Raw genomic sequence first — 26,760 nt, 5'->3', positions numbered from 1 at the left:
GTGCCTTCCCTTTGTAGGTTATCTCCAATTTATTCTGTCTACATCTTCTTTGTATGTAGTCTTTTTCCTGTTGCCTCCTCCACTAAACTGTAAGCTCTCTGAGAGCACATTTTGTTTTGTTCTGTTGTTTTCCCTTTCTCTGTAACCCCACTACTTAGCACAATGCCTGGTATATAGTAAATATTTGATAAATGCTTGTTGACTGATTGAAAAACAAAAAGACAATGGAGAAATAGAGAGCATGGCTTGCCAATACTTATAGACAATTCAGGATAAGAAGGGCCACCCTTATCTTCCCTGAGAAAGGTAAAAAAAAAAATAATATAGTAGTGATTGCCTGCCCAGCTCCAATTTCAGCCTAGCCTGTAAAAAGGTTAGGATGTTTGGGCTCAGAAGTCTGTGATTCTGAACTCACAATTACCCTGAAGCCCCACCTCTAGAGGTCATGCAGTGACTTGACTTGACAATTGGGCTATGATTCAGGGCAAAGGCTGTCCAATCTTGGGCTTCTATATGGGACTGTTTCCTTTTTATTTTTTTAATCTCTATGCCTAGTACAATACCTAGATATATCAGTAATGTTAAGAATACAAAGGCATACAAGTAAATACTTGTTTCCTTCAAGTCAGGTCAAGTACTGCCTTCTGCACAAAACTTTTCTTCATGCCTCTAGATCCTAGTGAACCCCCTCCCAGAAATGCATTCTATTTTTTAAGCATATATTTTGTATAGAGCTGGGTATTACATTTGTGATTTAATTGTACCAAGGAATACCCAGGTTAGAGAAAACCCTCTATTAATTCAGTCTGGTACCTTCTTTGTAATTTATAGTCTTAACTCAGGTCTTCCTGCCTTGGAGACCAGCTCTCTCTTCACTATGCCACACTGTCATATATTCTATATATCCTTATTGATTAACAACTTACTCCTGCTGAATGTAAGCTCCTTGAAGGCAGGGATTTCTTTTTTGTTGCTTTTTTTTCATCTCCAATGCTTAATACTGTACCTGGCATGCAGTATGAGTTTAATATATTCTTTTTAATAGATTAATCCACTTTTCCGTCAAACCTAAGTATCAAAATAGAAATGCTAAATTCCTTACTTTTGAAGAATAGCTCATTTTTAAAAAGCACTTTCACAAATACTTCCATCTTTGATCCTTAGAACAACCTCTGAGGTAGGTAGGCCAGGCAGACCTACGACAATTACCCCATAGCAAGTTAGTGGTGGAGCCAGGACAAGAGCCATAGTTTCCAAAGCTCTTCCTTCCTACTGCCTGTCATCATCATTGCTAAGGGTGATAGGTGCTCTGCAACTTGTGACCTGCTGGAAACCTGGAACAAGTTAAGCAGAAATAGTTAAATGTTATCAGATCCCTGTGGAAAAACACCACAGGCCAGGGAAGGTCTCCATTGGAAATCCTTCTATATTATGCTCACTTACTACCAGCCAGCACTCTGAAGTCCTAACTTCGGTAGTACTATTAAGCTCTGCTCATTATGATTCATTTTTATTGCATGGCCTCATTATGTGACAAAGCCTGTGCACAGAGGCCAGAGTGCTGTAGTCTCTGCCATCATTACTGTAGCAGAAACACTGCCCTTCAATCAGGGATACTGTTCCATGGATATTAATTTCCTTGCTCAGGGAATGACGACCCAGTAAATATTCTCTGGACTTTCTCACTTTCCAATGTGTGGCTGAACTTTCTTTGAATATAGCCCCTTAGAGGCAGGGATTACAGGCCCCAATTGTTTGCACATTCCATCTCTAATACCAGCACAGCTTCCCTCCCACCAAATTATTGTGTAGATAGTTTGTGCTTACTCATCTGTGCACATGTTTTTTCCTTTTAATAGATTATAATTTCCTTGAGGGCAAGGAATGTTTTGTTTTTGTTATCATATGGTTAATGCCTATTGGAGGTAACTTATGAAAAGTTTGTTGACTTTAATTGTCTTATCAAAAGTATATTCTCTAAGTTGCGCTCAGACACATAGCAATGTATCTCAAAAATGCAATGACAGTGAAATGGATTCTGAAAAGATGGCAGAGTAGGTCAGAAATTTCCAGGATCTCCAGATTTCCTCCAACAAACAGACAGAAAATTGCCATGAAATGAATGTAGAGCGGCAAAAATAAAGGGGGTAATGCAGTTGTGCTCCTAAGATAACTTGAGAGGACCTTAGGAAAGACAGTGGTCAGCAACAATATCTAACATTTATTAAGAACCTGGTATGTTCAAAGCATTGTCCTTTCTCTCATGGAGCATAAGATCTAGGTCAGGGTAACATCAACGCAAATTACCATAATATATGATAATACAAGATAAACGGATCAGAGAGTTATTTTTAAAATGTTATGAGGTCAGAGTGGAAGGTTTATTACCCAAGTCACCGCCAAGGCTAGGGATTAGGGATCAGGGAAGATATCCAAAAAAGGTGACATTAGGATTGGGTTTTAAAGGCAGGATGGAAATTCAGCAAGTAATGAGGAAAGAGCAATCTCCAAGGTACAGGAAACAGCCTGAGGAAGAATAGATTGAATCTGATAAAGCACTCATGGATATAAGGAATACAGAGACCAGAAGAGGAAGGAATCTAATGACTGTCTCTTGAACCTAAAAGTGACTTGTAACAAATGAATGATGCCATGACCTTGATGGTCAGGTCTCTCCATGGCCCATCATGCTGCATCTAGCACCTTGGCCTGGGCTATAGAAAAAGCACTAGACTGAAATTAGGAATCTTGAGGGCTAGTCCCAGTACACTGCTAACTAGCTTTATGACCTTGAGCAAAGTAGCTTCAGGTCTCAATTTATTTAAGAAAGGAAAGAGTTGCTCTAGATATTTTCAACAGTCCTTTGCAGATTCTATGAGACTATAAATAAATAGTTGGAAATAAATACCTAGAGATTTCAGCTTTTTGGGGGATGATGATTATTACCACATAATTTACATCCAATAGAATGTTAGCTCTTTGAGGGCATGGACTGTTTTTGCCTTTCTTTGCATCCTGAGTGCTTGGCCTAGTAACCTGAAACATAGTAAACATAATGCTTGCCAATTGATTGATAATATTTCTCCCAGTTGTTCATGATGGATTGGAGGGAGATCATATTACTTACTGTTGGTGTTAGTCTCTATAATCTAGGGAAGGCCTAAAAAAAAAAATCTGTCTCTATATCCCTTGGTGTCCTCTCTCTTTCCCCTTGTGATAATCAGTCATCAACAAACATTAGGTAGGTAATACAGATTTCATTATCCCCATTTCACAGATGGGGGAACAGAGACTCAGAGAGGTTAGGTGATCTTCCCATGCTCACAATGCTTAACAGTGTTAGAAGTGGAAGCTGAAACAAGGCCTTTTTGACCGCAAGCCCATTCGTTACAGTGTGCTGCCTCTGGCTACAGGTGTCTCAGCACTCTTCTAATGAGGTGATATCGGCTAGGGATGTTAACAGTCCATAGATCAGTAGCCATGAAGATGAGGGTTGGTGGGGGCTGGGGAGTGGAGTATCTTTAATTATGGCACTGACCCCATCTCCTTCCTTCCTAGATTGCTGAATTCATTGGCTCCTGCATTTGGTTTCCCACTGGTGATTTAAGCTGAAGAAATAGGCCCAGAGGCCTAGTGATAGGAACATCTTTTTCTATGAATTGAAAAATAAAGTGACAGTAAGCAGCCAGCAGATCCCAGTTCACAATGAAGTGAATATCAGTGTCGGTGGACATATTGACCTTGAAGTTTTAAAAGGCAGAACAAGAATTCTCGGGGCACATTATTACATATATTCTGAATGTCTTCACTGTATAAAGCAGAAAATCAATCCATTATGGACATGAGCATCTCTAGTGCATAGGGTTTTCTTTAAAACAAACATTCTAAAATGCAAGTGAAACATTGTGCTAGAAGAAAATCTATGGCTGTTCTCAGCTATGTGAAAAAACATGATATTCTCCATGGCTCATCATGGACTACTGGATTGAATGGCTGGGTTCTACTACAATGAGTTACAGGGAAGAGTGGAAAGTCACATAACCTAAAGAACAGCTCTCAATTCCTTCTTTGTCTGAAGGAGTACAATGATTTGAACCATAGGATCTCCAAGTTACTATGAAGCATTTGGAAGCTTCTCTTCAGCATAATCCAGTGGAAAAAGCACTGGCTTTCAAGTCTGATACTTACAACCTGTGTGACCTTGGACAAATCATTGAACTTTCCTGGGTCTCAGTTTCTTCATTTGTAAACTGAGGGGTCTGGGCTATATGGCCTCTGAGGTCTCTTTCAGTTCTAGAGCTATGATCATCCAGAAAGATCCATTCCTTACATATCTTTGGCTTTCCATCTACGGGTGTTAATGAATAAATCTCATTCTTCATGTTTATCACATCTGCAGAATACTCCATGGGGGAAAGAAATATGTTAACTACAAGAGGCAGCTTGTATGGGTCAGCTAGATGTCCAGGGAGCAAAATTAAGTTCTTCTAGGTAACTCAATGTAGTCTCACCATAGAGATCATGATGAGGTAAACAGGTTATAGAAATCACAGAAAATTAAAGTTGGATAGAATCTTGGAGGGCATTGAGCCTGGCACCCATCTTTCATAGATGAGGAAACTGCAGGTGAGAAGGAAGGTGAACACAAGGTCACATCAAGGGAGATGGAAAGAAAGATGTGTGTGTATAAGACCATAGATCATGTCAAGTCATAAGGGGTCTGACAGGTTGTGTGGTTCATAGGATCAAAGAAACAGTACATAAAGAGCCTTCAAATGCCATCTAGCCTAGTCCCCTCATTTAACAGATGAGGAAATCGAGTCTCAGAAAGTGAAGTGGGTAAGCTAAGGTCATACTCCAGGAAGAAAGAAAGTAAGAATTGCATCCATAGGACCATAGATTTAGAGTTGAAATGAACTATAGGGATCACTTATTTGAACACCATCAATTTTCAGATGAGATAACTGAAGCCTAAAATGATGAGAAAACTCAGAATAAATAAAAGAAGCCAGTATTCAAACTCAAGTCCTTTCACTTCATTCCATAATTCTTTCTACTCTATCATATGGCTGCATACTTATTCCAAAATAATCTGGGGAAAATACAAATGGAGGATATCACAACATTCTCCAGGTATACAAAACAATTATCTTTCTGGGACGTTGAAGGACAGCCATGAAAGGAGACAGTCATTAGATAACCTCTAACATTCCTTTCCCTTTAAAGTTCTTCTTGAAAAAGAGATTCCACTGTTAGGTATATACTGCCAAGGAGGTCAATGACAGAAAGGCCCCATATACACCAAAATATTTATAGCAGCACTTTTTGTAGCAGCAAAGAACTGGAAACAAAGTAAATGTCCATTGACTGGGCAACAGTCAAGCAATTATGGTAAATGAATGTAATAGAATATTGCATTCTGTAACAGCACATACAACTGTGCTACATATGATGAATGCCAAGAAACATGAAAAGATTTATAGGAGTTGATGCAAAAATGAGGAAGGTAGAACTAGGAAAACAATATACAAAAAGACTGTGACAATGTAAGTAGAAAGAACAAGAACAAAACAAAGCTAAAAGTTGTAGGATTATATTGACCAAATTTAGCCCCAAAGAAGAAGAGATAATGAGAAGGCCCTTCTATCTGCTTCTGTCTCATTGTAGAGGCTGAGGACTATGGCTGTGGATCATGACATAAACTGGTACATAGACTGGTACTATATGTGTAGGTATGTATATGTATACATATATGTATATATATACATATATATGCATATGTACACACACATAAGTGTGCTAAATTGTTTTTCTTCTCTCTTTTAATTCTTTGTCACAAGGGATTTCTCTCTTGGAGAGGAGGGGGTAAATATCTTGGGAAATATAGGAGATGGAAAATGGAAAGATAGTAATAAATTTTAAAAAAAGAAAATGTATAAAAATGGGTGCCAGAGGTGGGGGGAACTTTGGACAAAAAATGTTGGTAGGTTTTAGGCTGAAATCAGATTTGGAAGATGAGTCTTCCTGACTCCAGGCTCTGTGTCACCTGTTGTCTTCCTGTGTTCAAATCTGGCCTCACACACTAGCTGTGTGACCCTGGACAAGTCACTTCGCCCTGTTTGCCTCAGTTTCCTCATCTGAAAAATGAGCAGGATAAGAAATGGCAAACCACTCCAGTATCTTTGCCAAGAAAACCCCAAATGTGGTCACAAAGAGTCAGATACCATTGAAATATGATTGAATGGTCTACTTTTATCACTGATTTCAGTTATGGCCTACAACCAACCAATAAAAATTGCAGACTAAGTGCTATGGGCCATCTGAGGGGGTAAAAGGTTATTATTACTCAAGGGGTAATGAGAGCACTTAAAGAAGAATGTGACATTGGGGTTTGGACTAAAAGTGTATGTATGTACAAATGCATAAGTGGATCTAGGGAGAGTTGCTTACGAGACACAGAAAGCATCAAAAAACCTCCTTTGGTAGATCTTCATCACTGAACCTGGGTGTTTAGATTAGAATATTACTGAAAACAAATAAACAACAACAACATATATGTAAGAGTGGGTCTGAAGCCACCCAAACTCTGATACCTTAACTAGGTAAAAATACATTTCAACCAATCCAAAGATCTTGGACTAAGTATGAAATGCCTTTGAAAGTCATACAAGAGTCTTCCTGATACCAAGCCCAACACTTGATCCACCATGGCACCCAGCCACCCAAAAGCTGACTCAATTTAAAAATGTGATAGTACTTATCTATGAATTGAATTTTATTTATAATATGCATTGATAATGAAAGCCAAAGATCAATCCAGATACCATACAGAATGATGACAGCAGTTAGTAGTGACAATGCTTTGTATACTTTGAGCCTCATAATATTATGTTTTATTATTATATCCAGTTTACAGATGAAAAAAGAGGCTCAGAGTAGTGAAGTGAATTGTCCAATGTCACACAACTGGTTAATAATAGATATGGCCCTTATATATAGTTCTTTTGACTTAAAACCCCAGGGCTCTTTCCATGACATCACAACTTGTTGTGTAGTCATTTTTAGTCATGTCTGACTCTTCATGCCCCCATTTGGGGCTTTCTTGGCAGAGACACTAGAGTGGTTTTCTATTTCCTTTTTCAGTTCATTTTTATAGGTGAGGAAACTGAGGCAAACAGGTTTAAATCACTTTCCCAGAATCACACAGCTAGTAAGTGTCTGAGACTGGATTTGAACTCAGGTCTCCTTTACTCCAGGCTTAGCACTCTATCCCCTGTGCCACCTAGCTGCTCTGATATCATAGCTACTCCTGTTTTAGATGACATCTTGGACATCCCTTTTATCACTGGGTTCAGGTCTGTTATTTTTTTAATTTTTAAGACCTTTGTTCTATGAATTCCTCTGCATTTCATTGACACTTAAGGAAATCTGACACAGAGTGTAAAGGTGAAACAGATTTGATGTCTGACTAGCACATAGGGCCACCACGCTACTGATACAATCAAGGTCTTCCAGTGGGAACATGAATTTAAAAGGAGGGAATTTGCTGTCTTCAACATAGAAATCTCTCTGCCCTTAACTCTTCCTCCTTAACCCTCTGATTCCATCTAAAGAAGCTTGGGAGACTTCAAAGAACTTTCATGTTTGTGCATTTATCATGGGTGTATATCTTAAACCAATATTATGATTTTAAGCATGACCAAGGTAGCTGCTGAAATCTTCTAAAATGATTTCTGGCACAAGGCAAGATATACCTGGCGGAGCCAGAGCCTGGGAAAACAGAAAATTAAGCAGGATTCTGGCTTATATACATTCCAAGAATCTTTTTTTTTCTTTCCCCTTCATTCCTAACAAATCTTATTAATCATTTCAGAAATGTGTAGTCTCCTGACACTTTTACTATTATAGACTTGATGAAAAGGAGGTTTTTGATGTCCTGGAATGCCTTTTTATGTAGAGTGGCGCTTTTCCTACTGTGCATTGCTAACACTGGGGGTAACCTCTCCATAAGCAGAACACAGTTTAATTTTTTAAATTTTTTAAAAAATCCATTCAAAAGAGAACTGGTGATGAATTGTTGTTAAGAAATTGGGACTAGGTATTCAAAATGCTAGGCTAAGATGAAGCTGGGATACGTAGTAAGCATAGCCGCTAGCCATCTAAAAGAATCTTCCAAATGATCATTTATTTAGCTTTTTATATTAGTAGAGCCATGCACTGCCATTTTTATTAGCTCTTCCTCCCAGCAACCTTAGTGTGAATGAAGGAGTGGGGGGAGTGGAGGGAAGGGGAGATGGCTACCCTGGTTTGGAGAAACCTTACATGACATCCTATCAACTTTACAATCAAAACAAAGTGATAACAAATTACATGGTAACTTTGGACAGGGTAGATTACAAAAGCTTAGCAATGGACAGGATCATAGAGTTATCTCTTCCAAATCCCTCATTTTACTGATGAGGTAACTATGGCCCAAAAAGGAGAAATGACACATTCAGTGTCACGCAGCTAATGAGTAACAAGACCATAATGGCAAACCCAGCTCTGTTTTCATGATGCCAGATGGCCAGTCAACTCAGTCCAGTCACTTCGGCTCTATAGATGAGTATAGGATGGAAGGCTGAGCTCCCTAACTCTGTTCTCCCCTTCCCCAATAAAAGCTCCCACCTTCTACAATCCGGTCTCACTTGTGACTGCTCTCTAGCTCGAATCCCAGGGTGTCTAAACTCATCCCTCCTGCAGTTCTTTAAGAGATAGAAAAGCTGGCCTGCTTCTATCCTCGAGGTAAAAGGAGAGTTCAGTTTAATCTTGGGAGTTCTCTGGGTCCTCCCTTCTACCCTGGAGGAGGCAGGAAGCTGTCCTTGGTTCCCAACCAGAATCTTTCCTGGAAAGGGAAGGGATGCTTTCAAATAAACAGCCACAGACAATAACAATCTTTATTTTTTCCCCCCAGTCTAGAGGTGACTGCTGGTTAGCACCTCGACAGTCCGTCTGGGACTTGGGGGAGCAAGAAGCCAGGAATAATGAAGACTAATTTTAGTGCCTGTTGTTTTGCTTTTTCAGCATGTGAGGGAACAGCAGCAGGGATATTGGCTGCCAGATTATTAAAGGGGTAGGCACCTGGGAAAAGGGTAGTGAGTGCAAGAGTCAGTTCACTGGAGAGGGGAGGAAACCCGGCAGCCCACCTCCTCTGCCCTCCCTCCTGACCCCACACCAGGCATCATGGGAACCCAGGGAAACATCAGTGCTTAAAAAGACTGCCATAGCCAGGAAATGGGAGGCAGTGAGATGGGGCTTTCCACTCTCTCTGTCTATCTCAGCTTTCTCAAACCTCTTTGACCTCTATAATTTTACCCACCCACATCCTTGTCCCCAGGGGATCCCTTTAATACTCTGCCCTTGAGCTCTGTCAAATGATCTTGACTCTCTAGGGCAGCAGTTCCTAACCTAGGGACCTGTTGAAGTTTTGTAGATAGATTTTAGGAGGTGCGTGTATTTTTTCCCAAAAATATTTTGAAAACAGTGTTTCAATAGAATTGGTTTGCTTCGTAATATTACATATGTTATGCATTTTAAAAAATGTTCTGAGAATGAGTCCACAGCCTTCACCAAAATGCAAAATGGGTAAAGGACATAAAAGAGGGGTCAGCTCAGTGGATAGAGCACCGGCCCTAGAGTCAGGAGGACCTGAGTTCAAATCTGGCCTGAGACAACTTGACACTTACTAGCTGTGTGACCCTGGGCAAGTAAGTCACTTAACCCCATTGCCGAGGCCAAAAAAAAAAAAAAAGGACATAAAGAGGCTAAGAACTGATACAGCAATTTACTGCTTAGCTGCAGCTTATAATGTCAATGGTTTCCTTCCCACTCTTTGAAAACATCTTCCTACCTCAATACCCACCTATGGGCTTGGCAACCAGCTTGAGTTCACTGCTCAGCGTTAGGGGGCTCCCTGACTACAGCTGCCTACCCAGAGGAGGAAGGGAGCAGGCAGACATACACCATCCCCTTGGTTCCACGAGGCTGGGTGGCTCCAGTTTTCTGCTTTTCTTTTTCACCCTTCCGCTATTCTCCTTTGCAAGCTCTGCTGCTGCCACCATCAGGCCAACCTTTAAACTGAAGGCTTTGTCCAGTTTTAATATTCCAAAATACTTAGCTTGCTTCCCGTGTGGCATAAATGAATAAACGGGCCCCCTCCTCTCTGCCACGCTCCACTTTGCATCCCTCTAGATTGCTGTTTCATCAGCTTGGATGCAGAGAGACCCCTTGCAAGGAGAGGTTTCTGAGCCAGCTTATTGATGAAATAGAATTGACTGTGAAAGGGAAAGCCATAGTCTGGAGCCATTAAGTGGGACTGGACAGAGCCCTGGCCCCTGGAGACTGGGCCTGGGGGTGGCGTGTGGGACGAGCAAGCCTGTACAATTTATAACTGACTTAGTGGCTATTTCTATGTCTTGCCCTTCAGTTGCTATGGTATCCATGAAATAGGGTAGGGAAGGTTGATGGTTAGTTCCATTTGCAGCTGCATCCTGCTATGTGCCTAGGGATGAGGTTTAGGGTTTTAGTTCTACAAGTCCCATGTAATAAGTCAACCTGGCTGGAGTGTACTCTGAAACTGTGAAACTGTCATAGCTCCCAGCATTGCCAAAGGTGACAGGTGGACTGTCACACAGTGCCAGAGAGTCACCAGTGACACACACGCAGATGACAGGTAGAGATGGAAATTGTGGTGTAGCAGAGAACAAAAGAGAGAAAGAGGTTTTTGCTGAGATTGACGGGGGATGGTGGTAGTGGTCCTGGGGTCAGAAGGCCTGTGGGCTGTGCCAAAATCCTTATTCTCAGCTGCATGTCTGTACCCTTATGATTCCACTCAATGCCTTGGACAACTGAAACTCTCTTCTAATAGCTTTCTTTGGGTCTTTGTGTGTGTGTGTGTGTGTGTGTGTGTGTGTGTGTGTGTGTATGTATATGTCTCTCTCTCTATATATATAATGCTTTAGGACTACTCTCCTTGTTCTTCCTTTCTTCCTTCTATTGGAAAAGGAAGTGTCCCACTCCTATAGTCTAGCTGTCTGGACACACAACACTGGCAAGCCCACGAGCCAATCCTTCCAGAGCGGCCAGAGCCCAGACCTCCCTATCCAATTATCTCTGCTTTGCCAAAGACTGAGTTGGGTGAAGGAGAGAATAAAAATTGGCTTAGAATCATAGAGCAAGACAGGAAGAGAGCATGGATGAAATCCCAGGAAAGAGAGGCCAGCTTTGCTTCTCAGTGCCTTGAATACCCTGCTCCCTCAACCTTCAAGAACCCCCCCCCAAAAAACCCTTATGTACCTGTACACTCATCACACTTAGTTTGTGTCACTGGTCTAGGCAATCTTTGGATTTTATCTGTTCTTAAGGATGGATAAATCATCATTATCACCATCAAGCATTTGCCTAGCACCTATTTGTGCATGAGGCTATGGTAAATGAAGAGTATCATAACTTCTCCATGTCCCTAGGGTACCTACCTTCTCTAACACTTCTCTTTAGGTAAAACTGAAGGCAGACATGCTGATAGCAGGACATACATGCACAGGACATATAGATGGGAATAGGACAGCAATGAACCTGGAATCGGCCGTAAACAGCTCTGGGAGATCTCACTCCCCCATTTTATTTTAAAAGCAACAATGACAATAATAAAGTTTCACCAATCTAGCTTGCCTTAAGCACACAGAGAAAACAAGATGGTAACTGCAACCAATGCAAAAATTTAATAAAGATGGTGTTCCACATATTCACAAAGGGGTTAGCTGATGCTGGAGACTTACCCAATCTCTCCAACAGCTTCTCAGCTGGTCATTGGGCCATACAACCTTCGATTCCTAACAGTCTGGATCATAGGGTTATTAGCTCAGCTTCCTCTGGGACATAAATAACAATGTGTAAAGGTCATTGAGTTTCAATGACCTAACCTCTCCTTGTCATGTCCCTGTTTTTTTTTTTCCTGTTGGCTCCCTATTTTAGGCAGCTCTACCCTCTGACCACCTGTCTCAAGTGGCACAAGAAATCTGCCAGATGCTACTGTTACCCATGCAACACAAGAATTCTTCCTGCCATCCCTGACTTCTGATCTTTATTTTCCCAATTTTAAACCCTCCTTCTGCTCTCTCCATGGCCTCCCCACCATGGCTCAATGATGACCAGATAAGAGATTATTTTCATAGACATATACACTTTTAGTATTCATTCAAGATTTTTCACACTCAGTAAACAAATTGGGAACTCATTAGGTTATCTGCACAACAGGCCCTCTTCGAGGAGGTGTAGAGAGATCCAGGCAGAGACAAACCCTTTTCAGAGAAGTTACACCACAAGTAAAGATTAGAAACGGTGAAAATCATAGTTGTCTGTGCTACTGATCTACATATGTTTTATCATCACTGACCCGGAGCCTTGGAATAGAAAGTCCTAAGCTTAAGAAAAAATCTGTACTCACTGATATATCCTTGGTCAGTTTCTACCAACCAAATCTTTCCCCCATCCCATGTCATACCATAGAGAAACCAATGCTATGTCCAACATGACCAATGACAAACAGGGTGTCGGTTTCACCTATAAGTCTCCACGCAAGACAGCATCAATTCAGGTGATAGGTAAGCCTCACTGAACCTCTAAACAATTCCATAATAATTCTAAGCAGGATCCTGAATTCAATAATTGACACAATTTCCTAAGAAATGATATAGAATCAGTCTGAAGGAAATAAGATACACCTGCACTGCCACAAGTTCAGTGGTCTTAACTTTTTACCAGGTAGTGCAAACTGTGTCGTCTATGTAAGCAAACTAAAGTACAGTATGAAGAAACTAGTTGGTGTATTTGACTTATATAGACAATTCCTTGGGATAATTCAGGCTCAATAAATACATTAAAAAAATGATAGCAAGTTAGGGGCCTAAATTATTTAGAAAAGTGTCTCAAATAAATTCATTTTACTTTGCCTGTGTGTGTAGATATAGCCTGAGGATAGTAGATATATCTCTTTCCCCCATTCCAATCTTGAGAGACAATTGTCATTGAGTAGTTTTGTTTCTGGTTCTAAGCACTATTCTATTATTTATAGCAAGGGGTGTGTGTGTGTGTGTGTGTGTGTGTGTGTGTGTGTGTGTGTGTGTGTGTGATTTGCTGGAAACTTCTCCTGATTTGCTGGAAACTTCTTTGAGAAGGAACCTGATAAACATCCCCAGAAGGTCAAGTGTTTGAAATGATTCTCCTAGGACTATATTTCTTAGACCATCCTCTTTTGACTTTCCCATGACCTCATCCAGTCTACTATAGAATAACTGTATGGGAAGCAAGTTCAGGTCTTTCCATGTTACCAAGCACGACTACTGATGGCTGACATTTCTTTAAACCTCAGATTTGTGTTGGCTACCTACTTAACTAATACAGTGCATGCCTTGGAAAGACTTGTTTCCAAGCAGCTTATGCTAAGTTTTGGCTAGATATAAAGAAAACATTTATCCAATATTGACATTTACTGACTTCTAGATGTATATAGTCAGAATACTCATTTATGCCATGGTGAAAGGGGAATAAAGAAGAGGAGGACAATAAATGAAACTGTGTAATCCTTATCTCTTCTCAAGAATTAGAAAGAGGGAGTTAATGCAAGAAAGTATTTCTATAGCAATGGGATTGACCAGGAAAGGTTCCTGATCTTGTAACCCTTGCTTTGCTGTGACACCCCAAGTTCTAAGCAGATGGTGACAGGCTGGGGCTCTTCTATCCTTGGCTGTAAGACGCTTAAAGGAAGCAGGAAAAGGAGTTTCTTGAATGAAAGACACACAAGTATTCAAATCATTCAGCAGAGAGGCAGTGATCCCACAGTGATATCTATTTCCATACCCAGGGCCCAGCTCTCACCTGGCAAATTCTGCTTTGACATTTGGGTGGGGTTGAAGGGAACTACCCTGTGATAAAAGCACTAGAACTCCATGGTGACTTCTCTCCTGTAAAGGATGTGCTTACAAGGGGGCACTGAGATACACACTGGTGTCCTCATTGACAACCCCAGGAATGCCAACTACTTTTCACTGAAGGTAAAGTGAACATACAACCTCAGGAAAGAGTGAGAACTGCTCCATGAACCCTACAGCTTATGAGTATGAGCTCATGTGTTTGTCCAAGCCATCCTTTATGAAATGTTCCCCTTAAACTCAGGGGCCACTCTATTGATGAAAATTTGAATTAAACTTACTGGGCTTCTCCAATGTTGTTATAAAATCCCATTTCCCCTTTGAAGCCTAGGATGCATGCAGCACGTCTTCATTTTCTGGCTGACCTCAGAGTTACCAATGCCATTTCTGTTTTTACCTAAACATCCTGTGTCTTTGTTTCTAGGTTATTACAAATCATTATATGCCTACTAGCAATTGGAAAATGACCCCAAACCCCATCTCTTGTCCTTTATATCCCCATTTTACTCCAGCCCACTCCACCTATCAGTCTTACGACAATTGCTTTTTTTTCTGGCTCATTTTTTTCCAAAACAGTTTATCTTTTTATCTCCTTGGAAGAAAACTGCTCTATAAATCCAAAGTATCATTATTATTGTTGTTATTATTTTGCTATTGAAATCCTTTGAATTATCTCAAGATTATTCATGCGCTTTTTTTGGGCCTGCAATACAATACTGCCTAAGTCACCCCTACCAGGCTGAACAAAAAAGAATAAATTGTATCTTCAGGCCTAATCTCCTGCTTCACCATATCTCCTGCTGGCCCTCTCGCCCCCAGAACACAGGCACACACCATGCAGAACAGTTGTTTGGTACTGTGCCTAGCTGGCTATAGCATATCAATGAATAAGATCCTCCCTTTCTTGCCTAGGATGGGGCTAGCTGGGCATCCTCCAAGCAAATGTGGAGGAGATAGTCCCACCCCACATCCCCCTCTCCCTCCAGGGATTCTCCTCTTCAGCCGGTACTAGGTCTTTGTAAAGGGGGGTGGGCAAGAATCTCTGTAAGCAACCGTCACTCCCTACCCACGCACAGGGAAAAGAGAGCTGGCAAGGCCACTCTCCTACCCACCCCACCCAGCCATGCCCCCAGGCCCCCTTACCAGGCACCCTTATTTTGAAGTCCATGAGCCCTTGGCAACTATGCAGTGACCTTAAACTTCTTCTATAAAGAAGATGACTCTTCCTAGAAAAGCTTTCTCACTGCAGGGAAGAGCAAATCATAATCGGGGATATAAATACAAAAAATTATACTTGTTTCATCTTTTCCAATATGACATTTCTAAATAATAGCCAGTGTTTTCAAAGTTTTTGCCCCCTCCCAAATCCTTTCTCTAAAGCTCTTCCATCAAAGGCTCCACAACTTACTTTATCTTTCTTCATTTTTCTTGATGCCCCTGGCATTCACAGTATACTTTTGGAGGCACCCAAAGGGAGCTCTCTCTATGCTATCCAATTCCCCACACTCCTCATGGTTACAGAAGAACAGAATCCTAAAGTTAGAAGACAATAGAAAGAACTTTGAATATGGAGTCGGAGGGACCTCAGTTCAAATCCTGACTCTCACTAGCTGTATGACCTTGGGCAAGTCACTTCACTCCTCTGGACTTCAGTTTCCCTATGTATAAAATGAGGTGGGGTTGGACTAGATGGCCTTTAAAATCCTTTGCAGCTCTAAGTTCTGTATCCTCTCTGGGCCTCAATTCCCTAATCTGTAAAGTGAGGGAATGGGACTAAGATGCCCTTGAAAATCCTGTCTGGTTCTAAATCCATGATCCCATAATCTTGCCCTCAGAGGTCATCTGGTTCAACCCCACACCTGTAACTCTCGTTTCTTTCTGGTTCTTGTGTTGGTCATAACTTTTTCCACTCCCATTCTCCAGCAAGCCCTCCTACCTCAGGTATTCTTCCTCTGCCCCCCAACCTTGTTTTTTTCTCCCTGCGCTATTTGGGGCCATTTTCTTTATTCCCACTAAGGCTGACTCCACAACTAAACTTCTACCTGGGACGATGACCATTTAACAGCCTATTTTGGAAATCACTGTACCTACTAGGCCTGTAAGGGCAGCTAGCACCTGAGATGTTCATCACTTTCTTAGACTCTAAAATAAGTAGAGATGGTACCTTGGAAAAGCCGTTGAGATTACTCATCCAAATCAGGGACTGCTAGTAGGTGAAGTACAGATTTTTTTAGTTTTCAAAGGCAAATACAATATAAGCTCATTAAACCCAACCCAAGGGCCTATGATTCCAAAGATGGCAAAAAAGTCTTTGCAAAAATTGAATATATTGTGACATTTTCTGCTGTTCAGTTCAATTCAATAAATATTTATTAAGCACCTACTGTGTGCCAGTTACTATGATGCAACTAAGACAAAGAAAGATAGTTCCTGCCCTTAAGGAGCTTACAATCTTGGGGGGGGGGAGAAAGTAACCTGGAAAGGGGTGGGGCTGGAATTGCTATAGAGAATACTAGAACTCAAGTGACCCGGGTTGTTTCTGGGTCTAGGGGAGAGAGGGTAAAGGAGAACCTTTCTCTAAGATCATCTTATTTACGTAGATCACGCCAAATTCTCAGCCCTGTATAGCAATATCATTCCCTGAGCATTCTCAGAACTTGAGCTATAATGGAAGGTAGAGAAGCTTCAGTTCTGCTGTAATATTCTTCCCCTTTCCCTGGGCTATTCAGGAATGGGCATATGGTGGGTAGGATGGGGCAATAAGGAGGACCATGGAGAGGAGAGTTGTGGAAGAAGTGAAATGATAAAGGGGGTAAACAACAAGTTTTAAGTTTAAGAATAACAAGAGAATCAATTCTTTTTTTTTTTTTCATCCAGGGGCAGAACATGCCTCTTCTCTGCAGGAGGCAAATTGTGCTGTGACATTATCGGGCTTTCTACAAAGCACCACGGCCCTGACAGCTGAGGGAAGAGGCAGCCCCAGCAAGAAAGAAACCCACAAACACAGACGCACATTGGCAGCTCTCCATAGCCTTGTTGGGAGCTAGTCCCAGGGCTGTTGGCAGCAACCAAAAGGAAAGGAATGCCATTTATTCTTTCCACTGTTACCTTAAGAAAAATAAATAAACCATGGCTCCCAAGCTACCTTAAAACTTTCAGGGCATGTTGCCACAGTAGATCATTACCTTTAATTATGTTTTAATTTCTCATCTGTAAAGGGTTATAGGAGAAGTGGCTAGACAACAGACAATTTAAGAGTGGGGGTGTGATTGAAACCTGTCTTTGAAGAGCCAATCTATTAACTATGCTACCTGAGAAGCTTTAGAAAGCTGTTCGAGAGAATTGTGTGTTGCAGCCTTATTCCACCACAAGAAGACCAGGAATGAAATCACAGAGCAGGAAACAGAAGGGCTTTGTGGTCTTAGGGTTCTGTGGTCACACACAGGTGTCCAATGTGAGATGCTGCAAGGTGGCAAACAGATCTGTCTACCTGGCTGCCAGTCACAGCCTGGGACAAGAGCCCCCACAAATAAGCATTTTGGGGATGTGCTACCCACTGCTGCTCAACCTCAGTGCACTTCTCTGGAATGACATGTCAGGAAGATGCCAAAGAAGGAGAGACCCCTAATTTTTTAGTGAGTGACTGAGCATGGGAAGGAAAACCCCTGTTCATTGTCCCATGGAAGCTGTTTGAAGCCACATAGACTAATCCTCCTGAGCCCTTTTGGAATCTGGGGATAACTACCTCATAAAAGGAGGCTATGTGTAATGATGCTATGGAGTTATGGAACACGGAATATGAAATGAAAAAAAAAGATAAAATCCAGTGGTGGTTATAGGGGTACAGGGTAGAAGTTGTGAGATTTATATTACCAAAAGAGTATCCATGCTATGAAAAATATCTATATATCAAGACAAATAGATGCTCCTTTAAATACTTTGTAAGGAAATACATAAGATATGATCAACAAACTCCTTATTCCAGTACACGGATGCCATGTGTCCCAAGAGGCTTCTGAGATAACCAATTGGAGCGCTAGCTTGAAGTAGCTGCTTCATTATAATTCTAGCTCTTAGGGCTACAATGCACAGTTGAGAGAGGGAACTGAAGGAACTCTGATTGCCTGGCTCCTCTCTTGTCTGGTGGCCTTAATTCAGCACTTGGTTCTAGGTTCTCTTGGCTAAGGACCTGCTGGGCAGAGGAGGGGCAGCCTTCACAAAGCCCAGAGCACTTAGAAATAAACAAGGAGATATGAATTACATAATGCCATGATTCCTTCCTGCTGCACTCAAGGCTGAGGAGAGATGAAACAGCAGCTGAGTGCATTTAACCTTCTGAGGTAAACATTCTGAAGATCCATACGAGGCAGCAGCGGAGGAGCTCCGTGTCAAGAAATGAATAAGCAAAGTAGCAGTCACACACTCTCTAGTGATTCGGGCAGGGGAGCAGGCAGGGAGGCACACTCAAAACGGGCTCCTCATTTCTCTCTGGAGCCTAAATTCAAGCTCCTAAAGACATAGAAGACTAATCAGAAAGAAACATTTGCCCCACATAATAAGGGAAGAGAGCGCTGGCTTGTTCTCAAATCTTTTGCTAGGCAACTTTCAGAGTAAACCAGTAAAGGGGCCAGATTGTATATATGGATATATACCCACAGTTACACCCTTACTCACTCACTTATTCACTCAAGAAAGAAATAATCTTCTAAAATGGTAATATCACTGAAGCTGCCTCTGTGTCATTGTTCAGAGATAGTTCTTACTCATTCAGCATGAAAACTCCAGGCAAGACAATTTATCTTCCTGTTGCTGTAGGAGCCTTTGTGATGAGCAGAGGACCATTTGAATGTGTGTGTGTGTGTGTGTGTGTGTGTGTATACACACATACACTGTATGGGCACATAGATACACACACACACACAGATCCCTCATTAGAACTTATTAGATATAAGTGGAGTGTGAGCTAAGACACAGATAACAGGAAATATCTCACTGACTATGAATAACAACAGAAAGGGAACAGGAGGTAAGCTCTGTTTTGCTTACATTTGGTTTCTCCTTGCCAGGGGAAGGAAAGGAGGCATGCTGTTATGCTTGCAGAGCCGAAGTCATGCATGGCAGGGCTCTGCTTTCTCAAAAACTTTTACCCTTCATTTAATCAACAGATGGACTTGCTGTGTTGTATATTTTTCCCCGAATGTGAGTCCTGTCCCTCTAAGATCCGAGCTGGCACAGGCGCTGGCCTTGCGGTGCCACAGATGGTTCTGACGGCTTTGGCATTCCACGGCTCTTGGAAGGGACTGCTTGATCTATTCCCTTCAAACTCGATTCTACAGGTGATTTCTGATGCCCCCTGAAAAGGCAGCCACCGCGGATGCCTCTTGCCTAGCTCGGAGCCTCCCATTGTTGTCAGCCTCGCAGCCCCCCAAAGTTCTCTCCAGACACTCGGCGCGAGCTTTCCAGATCCCGCTAGGCTGGGCAGCAGAGAAAGAATGATCGCTCCAGGGGGCTCGACTGCGTTTTAGACAGGAAAAACCTGGCCCTCGGGCACAGAGCCCAGCACCACCCTGGAACCACCATTAAATCCAGGGCAAACTCTTTTATACAAATCTTTTTGGTAACCACTGCAAATGACTCCACCGCACGCTGGCTCGTGCAGGAATCGTAGCGCCTTCCGGCTCCTATACAATCACCCCGCGCGCTCTCCCTCACACACGCTCTCCCTCACACACACTCTCGCCAAACAGCTCCAGGGCCAGCTGAAATATCCATCCACACAAAGTCCCCTGGCTGCGATCTTAGGGGAGGAGGTGAAGAGAAGTTCAGAGTGGAAACGTACATATACACAGCTCCATTAACATCACCCGGACCTAAAGAACTAGTGATTTCATTCGCATGGGAGGGGGGTGGGTTTTTGTGGGTTTTGGTCTTTTCTTTCTTTCTTTCTTTTTTCCCTTGGGCATTTACAAAAGAGAGAAGAAGAACGTTCCCCTTCCCCCTCTCCCTCCTTCTCTCTCCCTCACTTTCAAAGGCGAAGAAACAGTAGCATGTTGTTGCATTTTAAAGGCAAAAGAAGCAGTGCCCTGTTTGAATCTCTGCCTGCCTGGCAGTGAGCGGCGCATCCATCAGTTTGAGTGGCCAATGCCTGCCCACATCCCTGCCCACTGCCTCAGTGACAACCCCGCCGCCGACTTTCTTTGCAACTCAAGTAATGCATCCGTCCTACCTTGGCTGAAAAGGAAGAAGCAGACGAAGAGCAGATCAAGCTGGAAAGGTTTCATTCCTTAGAGCGAACCGAGATGAAAGCCGGAGGAGGAACTTAGGTTTGCAGTTAGTTTCTCTTCTTCGCGGGCTCTCTAGTCTCCTCTGTCTCTGCTGCGTGTCCTTTCCCGAGCTCCGAGATCATCTGTCCGCCTGTCCGCCTGTCCGTCTGTCTTAGTCTGTGTCTATATTCTTGCAGCCAGCAGAAGTCGAGTAGCCTTTTTCAGCCGCCTCTGGAAACCTGGTTCCTCAGTAACGTACACACTCCTTGCAGATCCATTCTCAGCCTCTCAGCATCAGTCATACAGCTTCCTCCAGCAGGGCTCCTCCCACAGCAGTGAGTGAGGGAGAGAGAGGGTGTGAGTGACTGAGTGACAGCAGCTCCTTTCACTGAGGCTGGAGGGGTAGGAGAAGGAGGTGGGAGAGAAACAGGTCATAATTAAAGAGGAAATGCTGGTTTGGTGAGGAAGGGGGAAAGGAGCTAAACATCGTGAGGGTGAGGGAAACAATGTTTTCTTTTCTTTCTTTTTTCCCCCAAGGAGGAAAAGATTTGGCTTTTGCTCTTGCAATGGGCACACACACACAAAAAATCTCTGGCTGGGAACGTACCTCTGACTTTCTGTAAAATAACCTAATTTTGTTTAATAGGAATGAAGTAGATGATGGCTGTGCACAAATATGCATTTTCGGCCTCTGTAAGAAAGAGGGAAAGCAGAGGAGTAGGGTGAAATTGTGGCACTGTGTGTGCACTGAAGACACAGAGAGAAAGTATACAGAGGGGTGTGTGTGTGTGTGTGTGTGTGTGTGTGTGTGTGTGTGTGTGTGTGTGTGTTGAGCTGCATCTTTAGCTAGGACTTTAAAAATATGCAGCATTAGAGTCAGAGAGGTTTAAGAGATAAGCATTCAAGACTCCCCTTTCTTAGGAAGAATAGTAGGATCACAGTTTCAGAGCTGGAAAGGGCCTTACAGGTCATCTAGTCCAAGCCCCTCAATTTTACAGACTAGGAAACTGAGACCCTGAGCAGTGAAGTGATTTGCCAAGGTCTCACTGCTCATGACCCGCAGAGTCAGGATTTGAAGCCAGGTCCTCTAGCTCCAAAATCTGGCACATTTGCCAATTGTACCATCTTGCCTTTGTAAAGAAGAAAAGGACTGTATAAACAAGATGTTGGGACTTTATTTGGTTTTCAGCTGCAAAAGAAAATGCAAGAGAGGGAAAGGAAAAACACCCAGGTTTGTTTCTTCACCTCATTCTCCTCCCCCTTTTTTGTTTGTGCATTTCCTCAGAAGGGCCTGGGGGGGAGCAGCCTGTCTTTTGATTTGGAGTTTCTCTCAGAGAGCTGGGTTCCATCACTCCTTCAGAGCTTACTCCTTGCAAAGGTATTTTGAGTTCCTGGTGCCAAGGGCAGATCAAGGTCATAGCAAAGTTCCACTATTGTAAGAGCCCTATGACTTTTTGTCATTTACCAAATATCTCCTCTTCCTCTGTGGTACCAGATTAGGAAAATTTTTAAATCTAGTTGGTTCAGAAACATTTGTGAGTGTTTTTCATGTTTGGCACATCATCTCAGGTGAGGTTTGGGAGTTTAAAAAGAAAGAGAATGCACAGTCATACTTTGGAAGCACTTTAGGTAGTTTGGCAAAATTACATACATGAAGTAATTCTTAAGAATTTCAATTGCAAAAGCAACATATGCTGAAAAGTAGCGTAGGACTGAAAAGTTCTATGGGGATCAGGGGAACAATGTATCTTGATTTGTCCCATCCCATTCCAAATTCAGACCATTAATCTCATCAGATCCTGGTGCCTGGGTAGGACTTTCAAGTCTCTCTATATTAACATTACACACTCAATACCAGGGTTATTTGAAAGACAGCATAAACAGTATTAAGTGGAGGCATAAACTCTGTTGCTGGGAACTCTTGAGGCAAGGCCACGGGGCACATTCCAAATTTCAAGAGCCCAGATAGGATAGCTCTTACCCTTGTAGTAAAAGACAACTGGCTGCTGTTTATCAAAGGTTAACAAATTAGTAAGACTGTGTGCTAGGGTCAGTTCTTCTTTTCTCAACCATAATGGTTTGTTTGCGTAACTCAGTTCAGAAGAGGGTGTTAGCATGTCAAAGGGAGAGTTAAAACAAACATTAGTTTTGGGAACAAAAGAGTAAAAACAAAGCAAATGAGAATTGTGAGGTTGTGCTCTAAGGCTAAGACAAAAGAGTGTTCTGTCACTTAAATAAACTGGGCCAAGAAGGGAACCAGCAACACAACGTTAAGGTACTGGTTGGAAGAGGTAGATAAATATTATTCGAATGATGGACATTAGCTGTACACATAATTTAATTTAGGAGATAACACATGCCAGAGATGGCTCTTATGAATAATTACAAAAATTAATTAATATACCAAGGATGAATACCTATATGAGTACATATAGGTACACATGTACATATTTACACATGTATAATAATATTATTTTATATTTACTCACTTATTCTCATTTGACCCTCACGAAGAACCTAGGCAAAAGTATCATCATCATCATCATCATCATCAATCATCATCACCAGCACCACTACCCCCTCATTTTATAGAGGAGGAAATTGAAGCTCAGAGAGGATAAATAACTTGTTCATAGGTTTTCAGCTATTGTGTCGAAACCTAAACTGGAACCCATGTCTTCTGGCTTCAAATCCAGTGATTTGTCTTGTTCACTAACTTTCCAGCTACTTGTGGCAAGAGTTGTCGATCCAGTCCAATTTATGGAGGGTGGGAGGATTGGCCTCTGGCTCTAATTTCAAGAAAGAGGGGGACCTCATACCTAAGCCCTGGACAATTAGTTTTTAATCCTATTATGTGTGAATTGCACCCTAAAGAGGCATCGTGACACAACGGAGAAAGAAGTGAACTTGAACTTGGAGTCACAGGACCTGAGTTTGAAACACTGTTTTGTCACTTAGAAATGCCTGTGTGACCTTGGGCACCTCTCTGTGCCTCAGTTTCCTCGTCTGTAAAGTATACAGATTAGACTAGATAACCTCTAAAATCTCTCATAACTCCAGACCTATGACCACAAAAGACATTATATTTGATTCATGATTTATCATTTGCAGATTTTACTTATAATTTTGTCATCTCTTATAGAAATTCCTCATTGGCATAGGGCCCAGAATTGCTATGGAGGGAGAAAGATGGGAAGGGGGCTATGGGGGAGGATAGACTCCTCAGCGAGCGAGCGACACTCAGGGAGAGGAGATATAGCACGGATAATAAAAAATACAAGTAGCAATCCACAGAGACTCACTCACTGACTCCAGCACTCGCCCATGTGTTTCTCTCCCAGTCCCATGGGGGTGGGGGTAGGGGGGTCGGGAAGCTAGAAAGAGGGGAAGAGCGCCGACCTACTCCACTCTCCATCCTTGGCTTCCGGATGGGCTCGGATGTACCCCCGCCAGCTCCGTTCCCCCCAGTCTCCTCTCAGCCCTCGATGCCTCCGGACTCCGGCAGGAACCCAATAAACCGAGTGTTAAGTGATAAGCTGCCTGCCTCTAAAAGGGCCAGGAGGCATTTCAACCCTGAGTGCCGGCAAAACCACTGCAATTTTCGACAGACAGCACCTGGGAAAGAAGGAGAGAGTGGTACCTGAAGGACTGTGAAGCAGCACGGCTCCGGCGCCAGCCCAGACAGCCAACCCCCGGCCCTAAGCAAGAGGGGTCCTCATTTAGACTCACCTTCTGCGTGCTCTGGATTAGACCTCTTTGGCGCTTCCAGGTGCTCTGCGCTCATCTCCCTCCTTCGGACTGAATGGGAGAGGGAAGGAGAGGAGAGCGGAGCAGAGCAGAGCAGCTAAGTAGAGTGTAGAGCTGCTCCACCTGATGGAGGAGTGAGCGGGGACAGGCTCCAGCGCAGAGATAACTGGCCCCAGCCCTCTGGGCTGAGGACCAGCGCTGATGGGAAACCACCAGTCTTGGAATAAGCAGCACTGAGACAGGGCTCCTCAGAGGCAACTGGGTTGTCAATTCATGCAGAGGGTCATTTATACGGAGCTGGAAGGGACCACAGAGAACATTTAGCCTGAACCCCTGATGGGGGGTTTGAGACATAAACTGAAGAAAGGAAATAGAGCCGAAAGAAGTAAAAAAGGATTTGCCCAGTGGCAGAGAAGGAATTCTACCACAGGTCCTCTGACTTCAAATTTAGTGCTCTTTCTGCTTCACAGCACCTCCTCTTGTATTCGATGATTCAATAAGCACTTCTTTATTACCCTGCAGTTGGCTATAGCAAGAAAACATCGGTTGGAGTCCAAAGAGATGATTGAGGGGAAGGGGACTGGGGGGTGAGCAGGCTATATTATCATTGGGAAATCACTTAATGTCTCTGAGCCTGTTTTCTTATGGGTACAATGATGATAATAACTCATTAGGATCATAAATCTGGACCTGGAAGGAACCTCAAAGGTCATCTACTCTAACCCCTTCATTTTACAGATTAGGAAACTGAGGCCCAGGTAAATGAAATGACTTGCCAAAGGCCAAAGGTTTGCCTTTCTTTATATCCCCAGCACTTACGACAGTGCCTAGCACATAAGTAACTTATGCTTGTTGACTTGACAAAGGTAGTAAATTGTAATCCACAGAATTTTGAGATAAGATCCTCGGAAACATTAGTGGCACATGCATGAATATCTATTATTAAATGCCAGCTACGTATGCTGACACACCAGTATGCTAGCTCTTGAGAGATATATGAAGGTAAATAAGATAAAGGCCCTGTCTTCAAGATGCTTACTATCTGGTAAGGTAGTGCTTCCCACTATTGGAAATGTCCTCTGAGTCAAGTCAAGAGGCATTTACTAAATACTCACTACATGCCAGGTCTCAGACATTTATTAGCTGTGTGACCCTGGGCAAGTCACCTAACCCTATCTGCCTAGGTTCCTCATCTGTAAAATGTGCTGGAGAAGGAAATGGCAAAGCATTCTAGTATCTTTGCCAAGAAAACCCCAAATGGGGTCATGAAGAGTCAGACATGACCGAAACGACTTAACAAAAACAAGTGCCAGGCACCGTGCTAAGCTTTGGGAATGCAAACACAAGCAGAAAGAAAGACAGTCCCACCCCTGAAGAAGCTTGCATGCTAATGAGAGAAAGCAATACATTGAAAGAAGCTGAAAAGTGTGGAGAGGGGGCATGGTGGAAAAAAGTCTGGAGAGGCAGGGAAAGGCTGGCAGCCTTTGTGCCCACTGCAAAGTTTCTTCAGGGAGTAAGCCTCACTCTAGCAGGACCCAACTTTGCTGACTAGGAGGCAAATTGTGATGAACACTTCCTGTCCCCACTCCTACCCTCTCCTTATCCCCCAGCAGGATTGACTAGGAGTAGGTTGAGGGACCACGAAGAAGAAAGAGATAGAAGCAGCTGGATTTCTGGGCTGGAGTTCAGATTGCTGCTATATACCTATGAGTGTCCAAACCCTTCCTTACTCATTAAAATGATCTAGTGATCTTTCCCATTGAAAGTAATCTTGGGGGTCATCTAGTCCACTCCCCACATTTTACAGATGAGGAAAGTGAAGCCCTGTGAAGTGAAGAGAATAACCCAAAGTCATATAACTTGTTAATGGTTCAGCTGAAGTGAGGTCACATAGCTTGTTAGTGATTGAACTCAGGCTAGGAACCAGGCCTTCTGACTTCTCTGTCCATGTCTCTTCTCACTGCTCTGCATTGCCTCCCCCCACCTTTCTTCAGAACACCCATGCTCACAGCTTTGAGCATGAATCATCATGAGTCATGGGAGGAGAGGCAGATGGACCATCTTGGAGAAGAACAGATTTGTTGTATGAAATGGGAGGAGCTACTAAAAGCACAGAATTAACTGTATCTTTAAACAACGTTTGTTAGGCACATTGGAAATCATCTTTAATTGTGTGTGTGTGTGTGTATGTGTGTGTGTGCGTGTGTGTGTGTGTGCTATGTGTGTTACATCCTATAACAGTTCCAAAAGACCTCCCCATGAAGGCATCAGAATATCCTGACTATTTTCCTTGCTGCCAACTCAGAATGCCAAGATCAGGCAGAGGGTCAGTGAGCAAGGTGCCCGTTTGTGCCGAGTGATAAGATGAGAGAAAGAGAAACAGCAATGAGAACCAAACGGTCTTCAGTACCTAAACTGGGTGACTATTTGCTTGTTTGATTTGGACAATCTCCAGTTAGACTCTTGCCCATAATTTACATAGCTTTATATTGTGATTTCCACACCATAAATTCCTAAGAGATTCCAAAAGACCAATGTCTGGCTGCAGATCACAGTTCTGAAGTTCATAAGAACACAGAAAAGGTAGGGCAGGTCACTCACCATGCTTTATAGAATTCTAGACTAGGTCAGGAAGACCTGGATTCAAATCCAACCTCATATACTTGCCATCTGTATAACTGTGGGTGAGCCTTAATCTCTCTGAGCCTCAGTTTCCTCATCTGCAAAATGGGAATGATGATACCAGCATCACTTACTTTACGCAGTTGTGAGGTTCACATCAG

The 26,760-nt window shown here is 42.7% G+C and overlaps 1 protein-coding gene across 1 annotated transcript in view; it reads right to left on the bottom strand.

Moving 5' to 3' along the window:
• The window catches only part of LOC110202304 (kin of IRRE-like protein 3), a 621,665-nt gene extending 597,582 nt beyond the window's left edge, over positions 1-24,083 (bottom strand). Inside the window, exons 1-2 of the mRNA XM_020978322.2 lie at positions 23,960-24,083; positions 20,194-20,624 (exon numbers count right to left, since the gene is read on the bottom strand). Coding sequence (XP_020833981.2) covers positions 20,194-20,248 — 55 coding nt within the window. The 5' untranslated portion in view covers positions 20,249-20,624; positions 23,960-24,083. The remainder of the gene's footprint in view (positions 1-20,193; positions 20,625-23,959) is intronic.
• Positions 24,084-26,760: the final 2,677 nt, after the last annotated feature.

The sequence above is a fragment of the Phascolarctos cinereus genome, unplaced genomic scaffold (genome assembly GCF_003287225.1).
Source record: "Phascolarctos cinereus isolate Bilbo 61053 unplaced genomic scaffold, phaCin_HiC Scaffold_726;HRSCAF=1367, whole genome shotgun sequence".
NCBI lineage: Eukaryota > Metazoa > Chordata > Mammalia > Diprotodontia > Phascolarctidae > Phascolarctos > Phascolarctos cinereus.
Note: the sequence above shows the minus strand (reverse complement) of the source record. Positions and strands in the feature narration are given on the sequence as shown.